Source organism: Condylura cristata, unplaced genomic scaffold, assembly GCF_000260355.1.
Source record: "Condylura cristata isolate star-nosed mole 26May11 unplaced genomic scaffold, ConCri1.0 scaffold00004, whole genome shotgun sequence".
In the NCBI taxonomy this organism is placed as follows: Eukaryota; Metazoa; Chordata; class Mammalia; order Eulipotyphla; family Talpidae; genus Condylura; species Condylura cristata.
This window is the reverse complement of record NW_004567105.1, coordinates 27,392,699-27,411,945: the sequence shown is the minus strand read 5'-3', so window position 1 is coordinate 27,411,945 and position 19,247 is coordinate 27,392,699. Positions and strand designations below refer to the sequence as shown.

Genomic DNA, 19,247 nt, shown 5'->3' with positions numbered 1-19,247 from the left:
AAACCAGACTTGGCTATACAGACAATCTAATAGTTGACTCTATGTTTAATTTTTAAAAATGCTTAGTAGTCTAAGTATATATTAACTTTCAAACACCAGATTTAAGTTCACAGCTTAAAAGCAAAAGGCTTTCCATTGCCTTTATCAAAGCATTTGATTCTATCCATGCTTTAGCTAAGCAGAATCACATATATAAAACTCATCAATTACAAACTAGGAAGTATGATCCCATGAATTCTGAGAGTCCCCCCACACTATTTTAGAGGATATGAAGTCAAAACTAGTTTCATAATACATTCTCATTATCCTGATAATTTTTTCTGATGGTGCAAAACACTGTAAGGTAAAAACTGCAGGTAGTTTTACACAAATCATTGCAGAGGTATCAAACTGTAGTAGTAGTAATAGTAGTAGTAGTAGTAGTAGTACTCATCACTGAATTCTTCACTTGAATGCAACTTGTTGTAAAAGGCCAGTTTCATTTAGAAATCCTTCGTGAAGTATAAAAAATTAATCTTTATCCTTGAATACACATGGCTTAATATTCAGTGACAAAATAAGTGTGTAAAAGACACTTTTTTGATTGTTTTAAAATGTGTCAAAACTTGATAGATCTAAGTAATTCAGTTTTTTTTTTTAAATGACTAGTGCATGTTCCAAAATCATGCATAAATCATTCAAGTTCAAGACAGATCCATGGATAGGAAATTTGACAGTAGGGACAGAGTCACATTTTATATTCCATATTGGCAACCAACATTTAAGAAACTACTACTTGTCAAATTTGGGTACATTATCAAAAAGGAATATCCATCATTACGTATAAAAGCTCCTAACGAGATTTTCCTTTTCCAAACACATAAATGTCAGGCTATATTTTATTCATACACTTCAATCAAATCATCACATAACTACAGACTGATTACAGAAGCAGATAATAAAAAAATTCAAGCCTTTTTAAAAGCTTTACATTAAAGTCTTGTAAAAATTAAAAAAAGAAGAAGGAAGAGGAGGAGGAAGAGGAAAAAACCCACAGTGTGATGATTTTGTCCCTTAAGGTATATTTGACAAGGTCTAGAGATATTTTCTGGTTGTCAAAATTGGGGAAAGCATTATTGGCATCGTCTAATGGGTAAGGCCTGGAATGCTGTTAAAAATACCACAAAAAAGGGAATAAACCTCTTAACAAAGAATTATCCAGCCCAAAATGTCAAAAGTACTAACTTTTGAGACACCCTTGGGGAAAAAAACAACACTTGTCTCATCTTTTTTTTTTTTTGAGGTGGAAGTACAGTTATTTTCCATAAATATATTATTTATACTAACATGTGGTGGGTTTATAATTGGGCTTTTAAGTGAATAATAAACATTTTTAAACTTTTTGCTTTAATTTACAATGGAGTAAGTATCAAAGGGTTAATAAGACAAATTTCTTTTGGTGTCTTCAGCAACTTTCACAGTAGAAAATAGTTCTGAGGTCAAAAAGTTTGAGAATCAGTGAATTAGAAGAATGCTATAACTAACCAAGTATGCTGGAGAATATAAGAAAAATTAAAGGACTTTAAAGGACTATTGTGGATAATCAAAATTTAAAAAAAACAAACAAACAATAAAACCAAGCAGTTAAAAAGAAAAAAAAGGTATGATACACCAAAATGTCATTCTCCTCTTAAAAGAAAGCACACCACCACCACCAAAATAATATGAAAACCAAAACTTCTTACCCTGGCTATGAGGACTTGCTGGACTAAAAGATGGCTGATACAAATCTTTGGTTGGTGTTTGATAAGCTTCTTTCCCTTGACGCTGACTCATCTTTCCTGGTGTCAGAAGTTGAGATTCCTCACTGTTTGCTACCACAGCTCAAGGAAAGAAGGGAATAAAAATTAGTACTTAAGCACTTATGCCAAATATTTATATAATGGCATGGTTATTAACATGGAATAGACCTAAGATTGAAAAAGCCTCAGTAGTTATAATCATTTCACTAACTCAAAACTCCAATAAATTCACACAATTGTTTTATATTCTTTATAGTTTGCCATCAGTTTGGGAGGAATATATACACATGCATGAGTCAAATTATACATTATAAAACAACATATTTCAACTGTTAACGAAAGGTATGCCAAGGTTTACTATGAACCTTTCACTGTGATTAATTTTTAACTCTTTACATTAGCTAATAGAATAATAAACATAAATCGTTTCACGGAAGAAAAGCAAAAGGCTAGTGAACATATATGAAAAGATATTTAACTTATTAGTAGCCAAAAAACATACAAATCAATGGCAACATAAAATAGTTTATATTCCTGGAATTTCTACAGATTTCTAAATTTTATGTAAAGTAGACATGATTCCTGCTTTAGAGCTGAGAGACTTGAGGTCCTAAGATTGAGGCATAGAGGCAAGATTCTAATTCAAGACCTTCTGGTTCCAATGTCTGCTTAAAAGCCTGCTGCACCAACAATCAATTTAAATTATTTGAAAGCTGTTATCCTCCCATTTGACAGGCCACAAGTAGAGGAAAACAAAGCCCAATTTCAGAGATGAAAGAAATGAGAAATACTTAGTGAAGGAATGGGACAAATCATAAGCAATAATGACAGTGCCTTAAGATTTCCACATCCTTCCTTTTATGTTTCTGTGTTTCGAGCCTACAAAAACTTAAGTTTCATGTTAAGAATGATTTTGTCTACCTCTATTTATTTTGACTTAGTCAAAACATCATGTTCATACTGTTTTCACCATGACTTTTGAATCAAATTTTTTAACTAGGTTTCAAAATTATATTTCTGCTTCTTAAATTTCAAAGTAAAAATTAAAAAATACTTTCACTTACCCAGATAAAGGTATTTAAAATCATTTTTTCATTTCAGGTCCATTAAAAGTCTAGAGTGATGACCCTTAAACTTGTATCTCCTTCTGAGTTCAAACTCTTATCCAATTACTTGCCTTGTAATTACAGCTATATTTAACAGGCATCACAAATTCACCCAGAACATAATTCTTGATACTGTTTTTTCTCCAAACCAGCCAGTCACTTACTTAGTGGAATCACTATTCCCACCCACTATTTTCTCAGGTCAAAAGCCAAAGATATATTGTTAAATCTTTCCTTCATACTTCATATACAATTCATCTGTGAGAGCTTTAGACACTACCTTCAAAATTTATCAACTACCTTTACCCATTTCCAAACTGCCACTATGCTATTACAAACCATTTCCTTACCACTAGGTCACAGCAGATTTCCTCATGATCTCCATCCAGACTTACTGTCTTGTTCCTTGATTGTGTAGTTCATTCTCTACACAGAAGCCTGAACAATCATTCTAAGTCAAAAATCTTATGTGCATCATGCAGAAGTATCTTCAAGGGCTTTCTAATATACTGAAAATAAAATGCATGGCCTAAAGACTCCAGAGCATCTGTCCTCACCTTTCCAATCTCATTCACTACTACTCTTCTGGTACTTGATTTTGGCCATAATGGCCTTTTGAGATTCTTCCAAATATGCCATCTTGCCCCAGTCTCTTGCTCCCTGTACTTAGAATACTCCTATCCCAGATCTTCACGTTACTGTCTCCTCTCAACATCTACTGTCTGCATTCAGAGAAAATCAGTTGTTTTCAGGGTGATATGGAAATAGTTGTCTATATTTAAAGGTTATCTTTCAGAAAAGTTTTTGCAATTTGAGGTCTTTGTGCTTCTCTATAAATTTCATCATTTTTTATTCAGTTTCCTTGAAAAATATTGCTGGGATTTTGACAGGATTGTTTAAATCTATATATCACTTTGGGCAATCATTTTGGTTATACTGTTTCACCATACCCAAGAGCATTTATTGCTATATTTCTGTATAAGACCTTTAGTCTTATACAGAATTATTAGTAATATTTCATACTTCTCAATGTATAGTTCTGTAATATTTCATACTTCTCAATGTATAGTCTGTTTTACTTGTTAGGTTCACTCCAAGGTATTTAATTCTTTTTGAAGCAATTATAAATGGAGTTATTTTCTTAAAATCTTTTGCTTCTTATTTGTTGGTTATTATATTTAAAAAGTATGGATTATTATATTTAATTTGTAGCCTGCCACTTTGCTATATTCATTCACTGTTTCTAATAGCTTTTTGATGGAGTCTTCAGGATTTTCTATATATAATACATTGTCTGCAAACAGTGATAGCTACTTTTCTTTTCTTGGATTCCCTTTATTCCCTGTGTTTGTTTGATAGCTCAGGCCAAAACCTCTAGCACTAAATTAAACAGAAGGAGTGACAATGGTCATCTCACCTTGGGGTTGGGTCCAACCCCAAGGTATTTTAGATACTTCATCCTTGACTTCAGTAGTAACCTCTTCTGTAAGAAATCCAGGTGCTCTGACCCAATTTGGACTACATGGTCCAGTGTTAGGAGTCTCAGATAAAAACCAATGTCCTTATTCAGTGTCCCTACCTTTGCTAGTCTCCAGTAATGCCTGCTGGTAAAGCCCTTATGCATTAGTTTGCCAGATCTCAGGAGCCCTTATGTTGAAGGGTTCTGCATAGTAGGGTCTGTCTGTCTTATGGGTTGTAATGCCTTACTATTACACTCATTAAAGCTCACTTAAATTTTCCCTTTCTGTTGGGCTGAAGCTGCTATGGTATGTTCTGATAATCAGATTTTCCCTCAGGGGTTTTGGCTTTGTTTCTGCAAGTTTGTTGTGTGAGTCTGGAGAAGGTATCTTAGTGTCTTTACTCTGTTGCCATCTTGCTGGACTCTAGCCCATGTGATTTTCGCTGCAGAACTTATCATTACCTAAATTATACCACTTGTTTATCTATCTTCTCCATTAAATCACAAATTGCATGCAACAGGTTAGGATGTAGTACTGCAAGTTCGTGCAGCCACTTCAGTGTCAGCTGGATACCTGGCCTTGGAGGTGATACTCATGGCACAGCAGACCTCTCCTGTCTTGCCTACTACTCCCCTCAGCAGTGTGCATCGTTGATCTGCCTGTTCTGCTCCCCACTCTGTCTCTGATGAACCCTCTCACTCCCCCTCCCACAGCTCTGGCCTGTACCCCAGTTCTGTATGCATAAATACATCTTTCGGGAAAAAAAATCACAAATTCCAAAAGAGAAGGGAGTTTTGTCTGCTTATCCCATAATTCTTCAAACCCTGGTATAGCTCCTGCCATATTAAAGGTATTAAACAGAATTTTCTTGAATGTATAAATCAATAGCTTTGTATTTTATGAAACTGTATTATTAGAGCTTATAGAGGCTCCTTCTTATTAAATCTAAGATCCACTTTATTCTTAAAAAATTATTTCTAAAAGTAAGTGTTTGGAAGTGATGTAGAAAGAGATAAACCAACCTAAAGAACGTAACAGAGAGCTCAGAAACAAGCCCATGCATATGTAGAGCCTATATATTTGTGTAGAAGTAGGGAAAGACAATTCAATTGATAATATAAACAACTGATAATCGGTATTGGAATAACAGACCCCTAGCCTCATTCCACACACTAAGAATGTTAACTGAAGTACTTATTTATAATAGTTAGGACATGGAAATAAGCTAAATGCCCACTGATAAGAGGACTGATCAAGATGTAGCATATTCACACAACAGTATATTATTTGACCACAAAGAAAGACAGAATGGAAGGAATTCTAGGGACTATGTCTGGCAAACATTACTATTAACATAAATAACATTTTAAATCATAAAAAAAATTAAAAACAGCAAAATTTAGTGTTGCATATGTACTTTTAAAGTAATAAAAAGATATGTGCACTTTTATATATAACTATATTATAAATGTATTATATATATGTACATATATACATGTATATACACACATATATAAAATCCCAGAAAGTAATTCTCACATGGAAATCCGAGTCATACCTATTCTACAATGACAAAAAGTGACCTCTGGGGGGCAGGCATAGGCATTGCAGAGAGAACACATAACATGGGTGTGACATATCCGTAAGATTTAAGTTCTTAAGTGTAGTGGTAGGTTCAACATAGTCACTTGCGTGAATATTTTTTTTTACATATGCTATATACATTCTTTTATAGTATTAGACAGTACATTTAAGGCTAATTTAAAATTATGAGACTACAACTCATATTTATGAGTTAAATACATAATATTACACTAGTAGTCCATTAGTAGGAATAGGTTTCTTACTCCAACTATGCAAAAAGGAAAACAGTTTGAGAAGTGTAAACTTAGTCCGCCCCCCTTTTTTAAGCTCTGTTGATTGGGTTGATATTACTGTTGCTAACCTTAAAGTGAGAGGGACTGCAGAAATAGCAATACACAGAATGTATTCCTTTAGAAAAAAATAGAAGTCCCACATTTTTATTTGTTTTCTCAGACTACATTCACAAACATATGAATATAAACTCAGGGAAGGCAATGATTTTGTTTTTATCTAGAGCCTTTGGCATAAAACTGACAACACCTGGTAAATGACTGGATAGATCGGAGGAATCACTGAACATCTTATCCCAGTATACTTTCTGATACTGCAACCAACGCCTCACCTACTAAAGACAGCATGATAGTGCCCTCTGCTGATTGTACTATGTAGTGAAAGTAAAGTAACCTTTGATAAAGTTAACATCTTCATTTGCTTTATGATGCAGAAAATTTGGTTGGACTTGAATTCGCCAACTGACAGTTTTGTCCTCATTTTTGAAAACCAGCAGCAGAAAAAGCTAGTAACCAATACAAGCTCCTTGGGTATTTAAGTTCTTAACTATAGATTCTTAATTATAAAATTAATCCTTCATTAGATGCTGTCTAAATTTGCCGTCACCTCAATAATTCTAAGATACTTAATACAGAATTTGCCCTAACTGCAATGCTTTGAAGTTATCTATTCATGGGTATAACTCCTAAGCTAGACTATAATGATCTTGAAGAGCAGGATACATTTTATTGTGTACCCCCCAAAGCTAGCATACTATTCAAACATATTTTTTTTGTACACACACAACTTTATAGGATATACCTTCTACAGCCTTAAGATTAGTCATGTTTTACTATGAAATCAAAGTATATCAAATAGAATTTTAGGACCCCAAAATAGGGTATTTTTGATCATGAATTTTTTTGGTACCGTATCCCACTTCAAAGTAATCTGTATTATTTTGTGATGGCAGTTGAAAGAAATTATTATGAAGAGGCCCTAAATTATGAGTTAGATAAATGATTAAATAACCCATCTTTAGATAATCAGCCTGTCTAAATCAGTCTGTCAATCTCACTGACAACATACAGGCAATGAATAACCATTATTTTTATATTTCAATGTCTGGAAAGAACAATAAAAAGATTTAATAATTAAAGGAGAAATACCATATGTCTTTCATAATACACATCAAAATATTATCATGTCCCCAACATGCCATTCAAACTTTAGCTACTTACTTGATGGCCCAAGGACATCTTTGCTATCACCAAGAAGCTTTTAATGCAGCGTAATTGAGCAGCAAACAAATACAATCCAAACCAGGAAGAAGCAAAACGCATCAGGATGGAAGCAGCGGTGAAACAAAAGGACAAGGAAAATAGCATTAGTTTATAAGTAGGAAGCACATGCACATCAATCCTAAAAACTGTAATTCGCAAGGAAATTCCTTTTCCACATTTAAAAAAGATCTCAGGCATTATCAAAAATTTGTTTTAATTTTGGAACATAGATGGGAAGAGAAAAATAAAAATCACCCAAGTGATCTCTTTTGATTTGAAAATTTTCAAAAATTATTTTCACTTATAATTTAAGATATTGTTTAGGAGTGATAAAAATTATTTAGAGATGTAAGGGACGGCCAAAAGTCATTTATTCTTTAAATTCAAATGGCATAAAACTATAAAACAGCCATGCACTATTATGTATTAGTTCTGCATGCCATAAAAGCACTTAACACTACATAGAGATTTATTCAGTCTGTTTCTTCTACAAAAAGGAACAGCTACTGCGTGCTTATTACATGCCAAGCATTGTGCGAAGTTTAACAAGACATCAACAAAGAACATTTTTTCCCTCTCAAGTGCAGAAAAGCAAAGAGTATAACTGATTAGAAAGATAAGTTTTTTTTTTGGTCAGACAAAAACTTTCATAGGACCCATTAGATATCAAGTATCTGAGATTACTACTGTTTTCTAGGAAATCTGAGATAAAATTCTGAAATAACCTGCACTCAACTAAAAGAAACAAAAAAGACCATTGATATTTTGTCAAGTAACTATTTAAACATTATGCTAAATGTTGCCTATGGACATTGTTTTGATCTCCCTTTGTAGAGAGTCTCTTTGTTTCAACTACTAAGTATGATAATATATTAAAACTAAAACAACAAAATTCACATGATTACAGTATAGCTTTGTCTTATTTAAAAGAAATGAGGGAATCTTAATTGGCTGTATTAACCTTCCTATCCCCACTCCCCACCCCCCACCCCCAAAATAAACAGCCCCGGTAGCAGATGTCTATTGCTTTATAGTACTAAATTTAGGAATAATTTGTTGTACACCAATAAATAATTAACATAATACTGGAAAACCAAAATAACTTAGGAAACTAACAGAGACAACTGTGGCAAACTTCACTTGGCAAACATCTACTAAGAAAGCTTTCTGTACTGATATGAATAGTTACTAGTTCCCCAGACTTATCAGTAACTGTCTAAATAAAAGCAGTGGATCTAAGGATAGAGAGAAAGAGAGAAATATAATTTCACAAGGTTGGTCATATTTGATATTTGGAGGTTTCTGAGTTGGTGTATTATAAGTAAACAGAGTATTCAGACTATTTGGTCTATTCAGAATAAAAGTAATTTCACTTTCATTCTATAATTGTTATAGTTTCAAATTACAGCATTATGCCAACTTCTTTGCAGCAGTAGTCCTTACCTGTGTACTCCCAGGAAAATTATCCCTAGCATATAGAGTAACTTCTATTTATTTCAAATTATACTGATATTCAATGCTTATTTTGAAGCATGTATATGTTATACAAATCTGATTCTTTTAGATTAATATTGAAATAAACACTATCTATTCTAATCATTGATCCATCCATCCATCTACCCAAATATTTACTGAGTACCTCCTATGTAGATGGGCATCATTTTAGCATGGAAAGAGCAGGGATTAAAAAAATGAAAAATTCTGTGCCATGTGGTTATATTTTAGTGGGAGAGATAAACAACAACATAATGAATAGTAAAAAAAAAAAAAAAGAATCATGTTATGTATTATAAATACAAAGGAAAAAAAAAGCAGAGTGGGAACATATAAAATGTCAGCGAAGAGAGAGTTAAAATTTTAGATAGCCTAAGTCTTCCTACTCTATTCAGAGTTGATTAAATACACAATGAGGGAACTTACCATGAGAACATAAATGGGGAGAGTATCTAGGCAGAGGGAGGAATATGTATAAAGTAGAGGATTGGGATGGGAACACATCTGGCATGTTTGGGGAAAAGTTAAAAGGTTGTAAGAGAGGCTGGAATACAACGAGCAAGTAGGAGAGTTGTACGCAAAGTCAAATAAGTTAATGGGTAACACACTATATAAGACTTCATTGGGCCTACTCAAGACTTTGGTTTTATTCTGAACATGATGGAGAACAAGTATGGAGAATGGTTCCGAGTAAAGGAGTAGGACACAATTTACTTATGTCTTAATAGCCTCCCTCTGGCTGTTATTCTAGACTAGTCGGGAAGAGACTAGAGACCAAAAGGACAATGACATAATAAATTAGGAAGTTACTGTAATAATCTAGGAAGAGATGAAGGAGACCTGGACTAAGAGGATAGCAGTGCAAGTCATGATAAGTAGTAAACTTTTGAATATAATATGAAGGTAGGGCCAACAGGATTTCAAAACAGGCCACATATGAGGTAAACTAAAAACAGGAATTAATATTACGTTGAGTGTTGTGAGTTTGAGCATGTGGAGAGATGGAATTTCTATTATGTGAGACTTAAGTATTAGTGAGAGAAGCTATTTTACAGAGAAAAGCATAAGTCATTCAGTTTGGGACAGGTGAAGTTTGAAATGCCTGCTGTATAGCCAAGTCAAAATGTCAACTAGGAAATTGGACACACAGAACTAGAAAGAGAAACAAAACAGTGTAAGTTATGATATATATGAAAGTTATGATTATGACCTAAATGGCTTAATCACAAGATTCTAAAAACAAAGACAACAGAACATCAAGTGGAAACACCCCAACTAAAAGCAGAAAACATAAAAAATAAGCATGATTCAGAACCCCACCCCCAACCCCGCCCCAGAAAGGATGTGGAAACAAAGGTACTACAAAGGGATACAAATGAAATTTTCCCACTGTTGCTTGCAAATGATGCTAATAAGAAATGGAACAGAAGTTTTCAGCTATTACATATCATTTTGACCAAATAACTCTCATCACACATCTTCTGCACTTGGCTAGTCTACATACTGATTCTTATTCTTAATACTTTTGGGATCTGGTACAGTGTGCAATGTGACATTACTGAGCTTATAAGATATTTTAAAAAATTAAAAGCTAGTCACTCAGCTTTTGCTAAAGAACCAAAATACTAGAATCTCAAAGAATATACAACACCTTCTCCTCAGCTTGTTTTAGAGAAAAAAACATTAAGACATGACAGAAAAACATTTTCTCTACTTGAGTAATTCACCACGTTTGTTTCTTATTATCCCTTAGACAAAATCCAGTTATCTTAATACTTTTATTATATGAAGAAATTCTCCATTTTGCCAAAAGATACGGGTTGAAAATAGTAAAATAATAAAATGCTTACAATTTTTACTAATTGTGTTTCATTACATACTAACAATGTACAATAATTAAAAGCATGCACTTCATTGAGTTTAGTCTAAAAATCTTAGGAAAAGGACACTGTGCAAAAATGTACTCTCTTTATTGTACTTCCAATAGTTTGCCACACCATCTGTAATTGGCATAAAACCTGCAACCTTTAAGTAATGTAAAGGAATAGGCAGAAGTTCATAATCACATCCTTCATCCTGAGAAAACACTCAGTCCTGAACAATGCAATACAGATGGCTATCCTATAATTCCATGACATACAGCTTTTAAATTCCATTGCCTATAATACAGTACTTCCCTCTAGCACACATATCGATCTGACTAATGTCATCTTTTGAGCTGAAACAAAGTACAAAGGGCTTATCAAGCACTGATGGGTACAACTTAAAAATAAAGTTTCAAGCAGGTGGCATCTCTTCTCCCTAAATAAAGTTGATCAAGTTGTATTCCTTCCTACACCTGGCTTTCAAAAACCACAATTCTGCAGGAGAATTATCTGAGACATCTCAAGAGTGCTCTATTTAGTGTTATCTTTGGCCCTCAGAATAAGAAATGTCAGTGACAATTATATAATGAAGCTGTGATCTGTTTATTCTCTCAACAAAAGTCATCACTCTCCTCCATACTCAACTGAATTTTTCATATTCTTGCAATCATCTGCAAAACACAAATGCAGATTTTATCCCTGAATTTTACTGGAAAACACTTTAAAGGAATACTTTTCTGGGAAATAGAGCCTGTCACTGTTAGCAAATATGATCTGACCTCTCAGTTCTTTAAGAATAACCTAATCAGGCCCTCCCTGGTGGCACAGCGGGTTAAAGTGCAGCACTGCGAAGTCGGTGCGAGTTCAATCCCATCCCTGGACGTGATCCACATGGTGCAGTAGACTTCTTCTGACCTGCCCAATGTTCTCCTCAACAGTATACTTTGTCAGTCTGCCTGTTCTGCTCCCCACTGCCTCTGGTGAAGCTTCTCACCACCCCTGCATCTCTGGCCTGTATCCCAATTCTGTATGCATAAATAAATCTTAAAAAATAATAGGTAATTAAAAGTTTGTGTGCTATGATCTCATTTTTATAAAATTATCTATAGAAAATAGATATTCAGAAGTTTCTCACAAACACAAAGTGGGGAAAGTAGCCATGGATGGACTCAGATTTGCAAAAGGTTCTGCTGATAACATAATCTTCATTAACTAGAAAGGAAAACACAATGGCTTCTACAGAGAAAATGCGTAAGTATTTGAACATTAGCCAAACACTCAGAAGGCAGTTCTCAAAAGTTACTCAAATATTAGGTTAAAAAAAAAAAATATATATATATATACACACACACACACATATACATATAATGTGTGTGTGTACACACACACCAAATTTGGTGCCCCTCAAATTTTAACCATGGTCCATTTACTATAAATGAAACAAGAGATGACACAGTCCTTCTTCCTCATCCTTTTCTCATTCTAGGGAAAGAGAGGATATAATCTAACAATAACAACCAAGTGCCACTATACAAGTGACTATGTTTCAAAACATTTAGTAAGTGGCATATGGATAATTTATAACTGGACTTGAAGGCATAAATATCTGAAAGCCCAGTTATTTGGAAACTGTACACCAAAAATATGCTAGCATTAGCAACATACATATACTATCAATGATGATAATGATGAACGTAAACTAATAGTATTTATAAAAAGAAGAAATATAGCAACATTTAGAAACTGATCCACTCAAAATAAAATTTAATGCCATCAAAAACTGGTACAATTCTTTTAATTTGCCCATAAAAACAGGCTAGACAGTGCTGAATGTCACACTTCTGAGAGTATGATTTAAAGCTTCCAGTAAACTCTAATAAAATACAATTCCACTTTATAAGCACTAAGTCACAATTATCATTAAAAACTCACCAAGGAAGTATGTAAAAATCAAAGTTTCAGGAAGTTATATTATCTCTAGACCCATCAGGAGAATGGTCATTTACTATATTCTGAGAATTATTCCACCAAATCATCTTTGTACTTCCTTTCACTGCAGAACTTTTGATTTAAGTACCCAATTTAAATTAGAATCTTAAGATTTTCTCAATTTGAAAACCCCTAAAATACTACAAAGACTCATACATATTTTAAAAACTTTTATTCTCTTCTAAAAAGTCAGTTATATAATAAAATTTTAAAAATACCTTATAAAACTATTTTCTCCAGTAACAGAAAATAGATATTTTAAAGATAAAGTACTTAATTAAGGTTAAGCACATACTCCATTTTTTTAAATCTAAAGGACATTTCACTCTTTAGTCTACCTCAACCTAATAGTAAACACTGGGCTCCTAGATTTAAACATTTCTTGGTTATAAATTTCTAAAATGGTATAAATGTTGAACTTAAAAAATTTTTAAGATTTATAGTGAATACTGCTTGTATTTTGAAGTACATCAGGGCCACATAAAGAGATTCAATCCATATTTTCAGGAGTTACTATCTAGGGCCAACACACTAACAAAAATAATAGAACTATACACAACTAGACTAATAAGCAAATTAATTTCTCAAAAATAGTAACAGTAATTTTATATGGAAGAAAATTAAATGATTGGACAGTAAAGTAAGGCTGAGTTCAATCTTTTACCTTTAGCAAGGCATTTATAGTAGTGTCTTAACTAACATCTTCATCTCTCATGCCTCCAAGTCATTTTATACCATATTTTCAGATTCATATTATCTATCCACATAAAATATTCAATGACATACCTGTCTACAGAATCAAGCTCAAAATCCCTGGTCAGGCACTACAAATCTCTTCAAGTATGATCTCTTTCAGCTACATGAATCGTTATTTCTATAAATACCACTCCCCCTTTCCAGTCTATCTTACTCAACTTTTTACTCATTTTTTCCTTGAATACATCTTGATCATTTAATCCCCCATCTACTACCTTATTCAAAGTCTGTTTTCTTAAGAAAGTTTCTCTAACTACCTGAGCATTGCAGCAAGGACTCAATCTTCACAACTTGTAAACTACACTTGGTTTATGCTCCTCATTTAATACACAGTAAATCCTCTTACTGCCTTATCTAGCCAATCCTCCAAATAAATGTGATTCAGACAGATTAAATTGTTGACATCGTAGCATTGCCTTCACCTGCAAAGTATTTTACATGAATTCAAAAAACACTTGCTAGTTATATTTTAAAAAGCAGTGCAGCAATCAGATTTTAAAGACACACTACTACCTCATATTGATATGTGAATTTATCTTTTCAAAGAACTTTCTGGTTTCACTAAATCATATTGTCCCCAATTAGTAGGTAGGGTTAGTATTATTGTCTATTATTTTCTACTGAAGTGAAATATTTGTTTTAGTGCTTAAGGTAGAAAAACTGAAATTCAGAGAAAGTGTAAAGCGAAAATTAATGAATAACTTAGGTTTTTTCAATGTGTTTTTTTCCTCTCCCGGATTTAATTATTTATCATTTTGGAGAAAAGGCTTAATGATAATAGTTACACTAGCAATAATAAGAGTAATTTTTATTTTGGAGATATTTACAATGCACCCAGCTTTACAACCAGCACTCTAGAGTAAGAATATTATCTCACTTAAAATTTAAAACAAGCCTGGGAGGTTGGTATTACTATTACTTATATTTAATAAGTGGGAAAACTTAGGGAATTTAATAATCCAGTTTACAAAGCAAACCAGCAGAGCTCATATTAGGTAGCTAAATGTATACAAAGCACATATTTTTTTAATCCACTTTTCCTAGATCAAAACAGTAACCAGATTTGGCCAATGAGTTAAAAGTTGCTATTTTGGTAACAGGTAATCTAGTCAAAAGTGTACCTCAAGATCAGTTTCAAATACGAAGTATTTCACAATGAAATTATTAGGATTCTCTATAAATGAGCTTCAGTATTTCGTAGAAACTTAAATAACTTAAAAAAAAAATTCTACCCTCTCAACAGTAACAGATTTTAGAATAAAAGGTATTTAAAACTATTAATACAGTGCATTAAGTTCTGGCACAGAACTTAATATTATCTACTTATTGTTAACCTTTAAAGATAAGAATACACTTTTAAGCAATTCTCTTAATAAAAATACATAGTCGGCCCTCCCTGGTGGCGCAGCGGGTTAAAGCACAGCATTGAGAAGCTAAAACCACTTCCGCATGAGTTCGATTCCCGCCTGTCCCGGAGGAGACCACATGGTGTGGCAGACCTCTCCTGGCCCGCCCGCTGCTCCCCTCAGCAGTGTACTTCGTAGATCTGCCTGTTCTGCTCCCCACTCTGTCTCTGGTGAAGCCTCTCACCACCCCTGACCCTCTGGCCTGTACCCCAGCTCTGTATGCACAAATAAATAAATCTTTAAAAAAAAAAAATACATAGTCAACAGCTGGTGCAAAATAATATTCAGATAGGCTTCAGTTCCACTACTCTCTTAATGAACTCTTCAACAAGATAATTAACACGCCGGAGCCTATTTATCTACAAACATGAGGATAAACAAATATCTACCTTTAATGGCTGTTATGAAGTCATTCTGACAAAGTGTACACTTAGAAAATAGCAACTTACTAATGGTATTTTTATCATCACCAGGAGAATAAATGTATTTCAGTTAAAAAAAATCAGAAAGTTCATTAAATTTAAGTAAGTTTTCAAAAACATCATATTTTAAGACAAGGCTTTAATCTTAACTTTTTTTCTTAAACCATAGTGAAAATAAAATAACCTACCATTGGGTTCCCATTAATAATCACCATGACAATAACCTTCTTCATAAGCCAAGTTATTTCCATGTCTATGATACCCCCTATTCCCAAGTTACCATTTTAAAGTTTAAGTTTTTTTTCACCACTACAGAATCTTAGACAAGTTTAAACAACACAACAACAAAAATTCAAGAAAGGTTGAAATCCAGTTAACACAAGTAAGCAAAACTGCATTTTGCTATGAATCATTAAACTATTAGATCTGAGACTAAACAAAGGACATTCATTAAATTAAAACTTACAAACACTTCAATAAAACAGTGACTCTCAATTCCATAGCAGTATTACTTAAAAAGTTGGTCTCTGCATAATTCTAACAATGTAACTTTGCCAATAAATCCACTACCCAGCAAATCAGAGTTACCAAGTTACTACATTTACCCAGTGGCACCCTTACTTAAGGTAATAAAACACTCCTAATAAAAAGCCTATAAACCAGTATTTAATGGACTCTCTTCAAAAATAAGAGAATTGAAAATGATACTATTCTGGAGCAAGATTTTTTTTTTTGTAATGACAAGTCATCATTTAACTTACCCACTGGGGAATTTTATTTTTTACATATTGAGTAAGGTAAACTTTACTATCTTTCCTTATTTACTCTAATTTCAATCACAATCACAAAGCAGCAGTGTTTATTAAACATGAATTCTGCAGAAAGAATTTTTATAAAAAGAATACACATTACAACAGCTCTTTATTCTTATTATTCTTATATTTTAACGGTTCTTGCCCTCCACCTGTTCATATCTGCACATGATTTCTGAATTGGAGGCATTTAATTTCCTCAACAATTAAGATTCTCTTGATGTCGCTATGACAAGAAGTTTTTTTTTCTTTTTTAGGAAAATTACAATTACATGAGTGTTCTTTCAATGGCTGGGAAGGCAAAGGAGGAGCAGTAAATGAGCATAAGTATCAGAAAAATGATTAAGTTGTACTTCAAGTTTCAAACTATATCAAAAGAAAAGTTAAAGTGTCATTTTAGAATGCTTTTCTTAAAGCTTTAAGTACATTAAAAAAATAAAACCATAGCTTACACCTCACATACTCTACAGATATAGATGATAGTACCTTATGCTGTATTTGACCCACTCACCGAAGTTCGGTCAGGTTCACCATCTGCCAAACCTGCCTCCATAGTGAAAGATGTAGGTTTATACTTCTCTTTCCGTTAATGATTAGTCATTCTGTAAATCTGATATTCCTGGGGGGAAAAAATCATACGTATTAGACTGGCATAAAATTGTGATAAATGGAAAATAAAGTTCTAAGTATATTAGGAAGGAAAAATCATGTTAACCTAAAGTTGTTGGGACATCCAATAATGGAAAAAAGAATTCAATGCAATAAGCACTGAAAAAATGATAATGGTTCAGATAAAAAAAGGAAGAAGAAATATTCTAAGTGAACAGAAAAGTTAATGACATATAGAATTGTTCAAATTTTGAAAAGACTTAAATCTACTAATAATTTATGAAAATAAAGTTCAGTATATATTTTTCACTATCTCACTGATAAATACTAAAAAAGTGTGCTAACACTCAGCAGTGGAGAAAAGGTAGGAAAACAGGTATTCTTACACACTTGTGGTAATATAAATGAGAAGAATTTCCATAGGACAATTTTAAATACACGTGCTTTCATCCAATAATTTAAAAGCTAGTGTTACCTTACATTTATACTTATACACACACACACACACACACACACATATGAATAAATAAGAATATACAACAAAGTAACAGATATGACAGGAAAAACAAAAACCCTAATTTTTGGTTTTATTCCATCAATTTTCCCACTGATGAAAATTGGGTAGTTGACATATTGACAGCAGAACAGGTCTATCATTATGAGATCACATCAGACCACTAGGGGCAGTAGATATCAAATAATGGATTTTAGAACTCCCCAGACTTAATTCATTCACCTCAACAGTTACCCTCTCTCTACAAGTTTACTGGCTTATAAGACATTTGTGAAGTAGGTTGACAACCGCTAATTTCATCTTGAGACATTATTAAATTTAACATAAAAAAGGTCGCTACTCCCTGCCTCAATATTCTAAGTATTTCCTTACTTTTCTATAAGCCAATTTTTATCCAGTTCTGATGACGTTATATGCAGGAGACATAAACATAAGATAAAAATTCAACAGCTTTATCACGGACATGATTTGAAAACAACAGAATTCCCATTCCGCTCTACCTTTTAACAGTTTTGCTACATGCTTCCCAAGCAAAGGAATGTAGTTCAATAAATAAATAACAACACAAGTATTACATATAAGACATTCAAATAAGGTGCTGTCGGAGTTCAAAGGCCAACTTGCTTAAGAGACAATAGTAGTATGGAAAACTGCTGCTGCCAAAAATAATAAAAAAGAAGAAAAATGACCAATGAATGGTTTCTATATTACTCTTTCATCCTCACTGAAAACATGCAGGAATTTAGTTATAAATCACACAAAAACTTTGTTGAAATGCGGTCATCTTGATTACCATGGAGTAATCAAGTTCTTTTCAGTCTGAAGACTGAAAGGAAATTTCCTGCCACATTTTCTGTTAAGTATTTTGTCCTTACTCTTCTCTGTTCTTCTTGGTAGAATTTGTAGTAAGCAAATATTGGACCTCAATGATTCTATATTTCATTTTGAAGTTTCAATTTCCGTTTATTTGTATTTTTGTGTCCTAGGTCTTTATTAACTTTATTTCAATCACTGAACTTAGTATGTAGTCTATTTTATTCCTCAACCCACCCACTGTCTTTTTAATATTGCCATTTTTTAAAATTAAAATTTCTTTCTTATCCCCGATTATATAGGTAACTTGTTCTTGTAGACTGTAGCATTCTTTAAATCTCTTGAGATACACAAGATAGATTGCTCTGCTGTTTAATGATCTTCTGTCCTGAAAATAATTTCTATTTCCTCTGAATCATTCTGGCTTTTTCATATTGATCCTTTTCTTAAGGTGCTGTTTGTCTTTTCAAGTGACCAGGAATTCATTCACATTGATAAATGAACACTTGATAATGTAAACCCACTAGTCTATCAGTAGCACAGCAACATTTTTTTTAATCTCAAAAGATGAAGACTGTTACATTATTGAGACTGAAAGAATTTCAATCTTTAACATATACTGGTATCTTCAACTGTGTGCACCTATACTCCATGTCCGACAATTCACGACCTAATGAGGGGGCGTCATTACTTTCATGTTTTTCTTTTATTAAAAAGAGACTTAAGTGGAAGTACTTATGGGTAGCACAGGATCAGGAACATTTTTTAGGTTAAGGTCCAGATAGTAATTTTACTTTAGGTTTTGCATACCATAAAATTTCCATCACAACTTAGCTCAGCTGTGGTAATGTGAAGGTAATCATAGACAATATATAAACAAATGAGTATTTACAGGCTGTATTTATAAAAATAGAGGAGTAGGGCATAGTTTGGTGACTAATGTTCAGTGTTAATATTACATGTACAGATATAACACATTTGGAGGCATGACCAAGGAAGTTATTTTTTGAAATTAAATATAATACTGATTTGCTAACGCTGCCATAGAAAAGGTAGCAGATTTCAAAAAGCATCATTTTGTTC

The 19,247-nt window shown here is 33.1% G+C and overlaps 1 protein-coding gene across 7 annotated transcripts in view; it reads right to left on the bottom strand.

Moving 5' to 3' along the window:
• Positions 1–19,247, bottom strand: part of OSBPL8 (oxysterol binding protein-like 8) — a 111,198-nt gene that overhangs the window by 56,601 nt on the left and 35,350 nt on the right. For 2 of the 7 annotated variants that reach the window (XM_012720481.1, XM_004675867.2), the window contains exons 2-4: positions 16,740–16,847; positions 7,443–7,479; positions 1,725–1,862 (exon numbers count right to left, since the gene is read on the bottom strand). In XM_012720481.1, the coding sequence (XP_012575935.1) occupies positions 1,725–1,862; positions 7,443–7,479; positions 16,740–16,781 (217 nt within the window). In that variant the 5' untranslated portion in view covers positions 16,782–16,847. Of the gene's footprint in view, positions 1–1,724; positions 1,863–7,442; positions 7,480–16,714; positions 16,848–19,247 lie in introns of those variants that run through there. The other 5 variants (XM_012720485.1, XM_004675868.2, XM_012720482.1 and 2 more) reach the window with 4 other exon arrangements.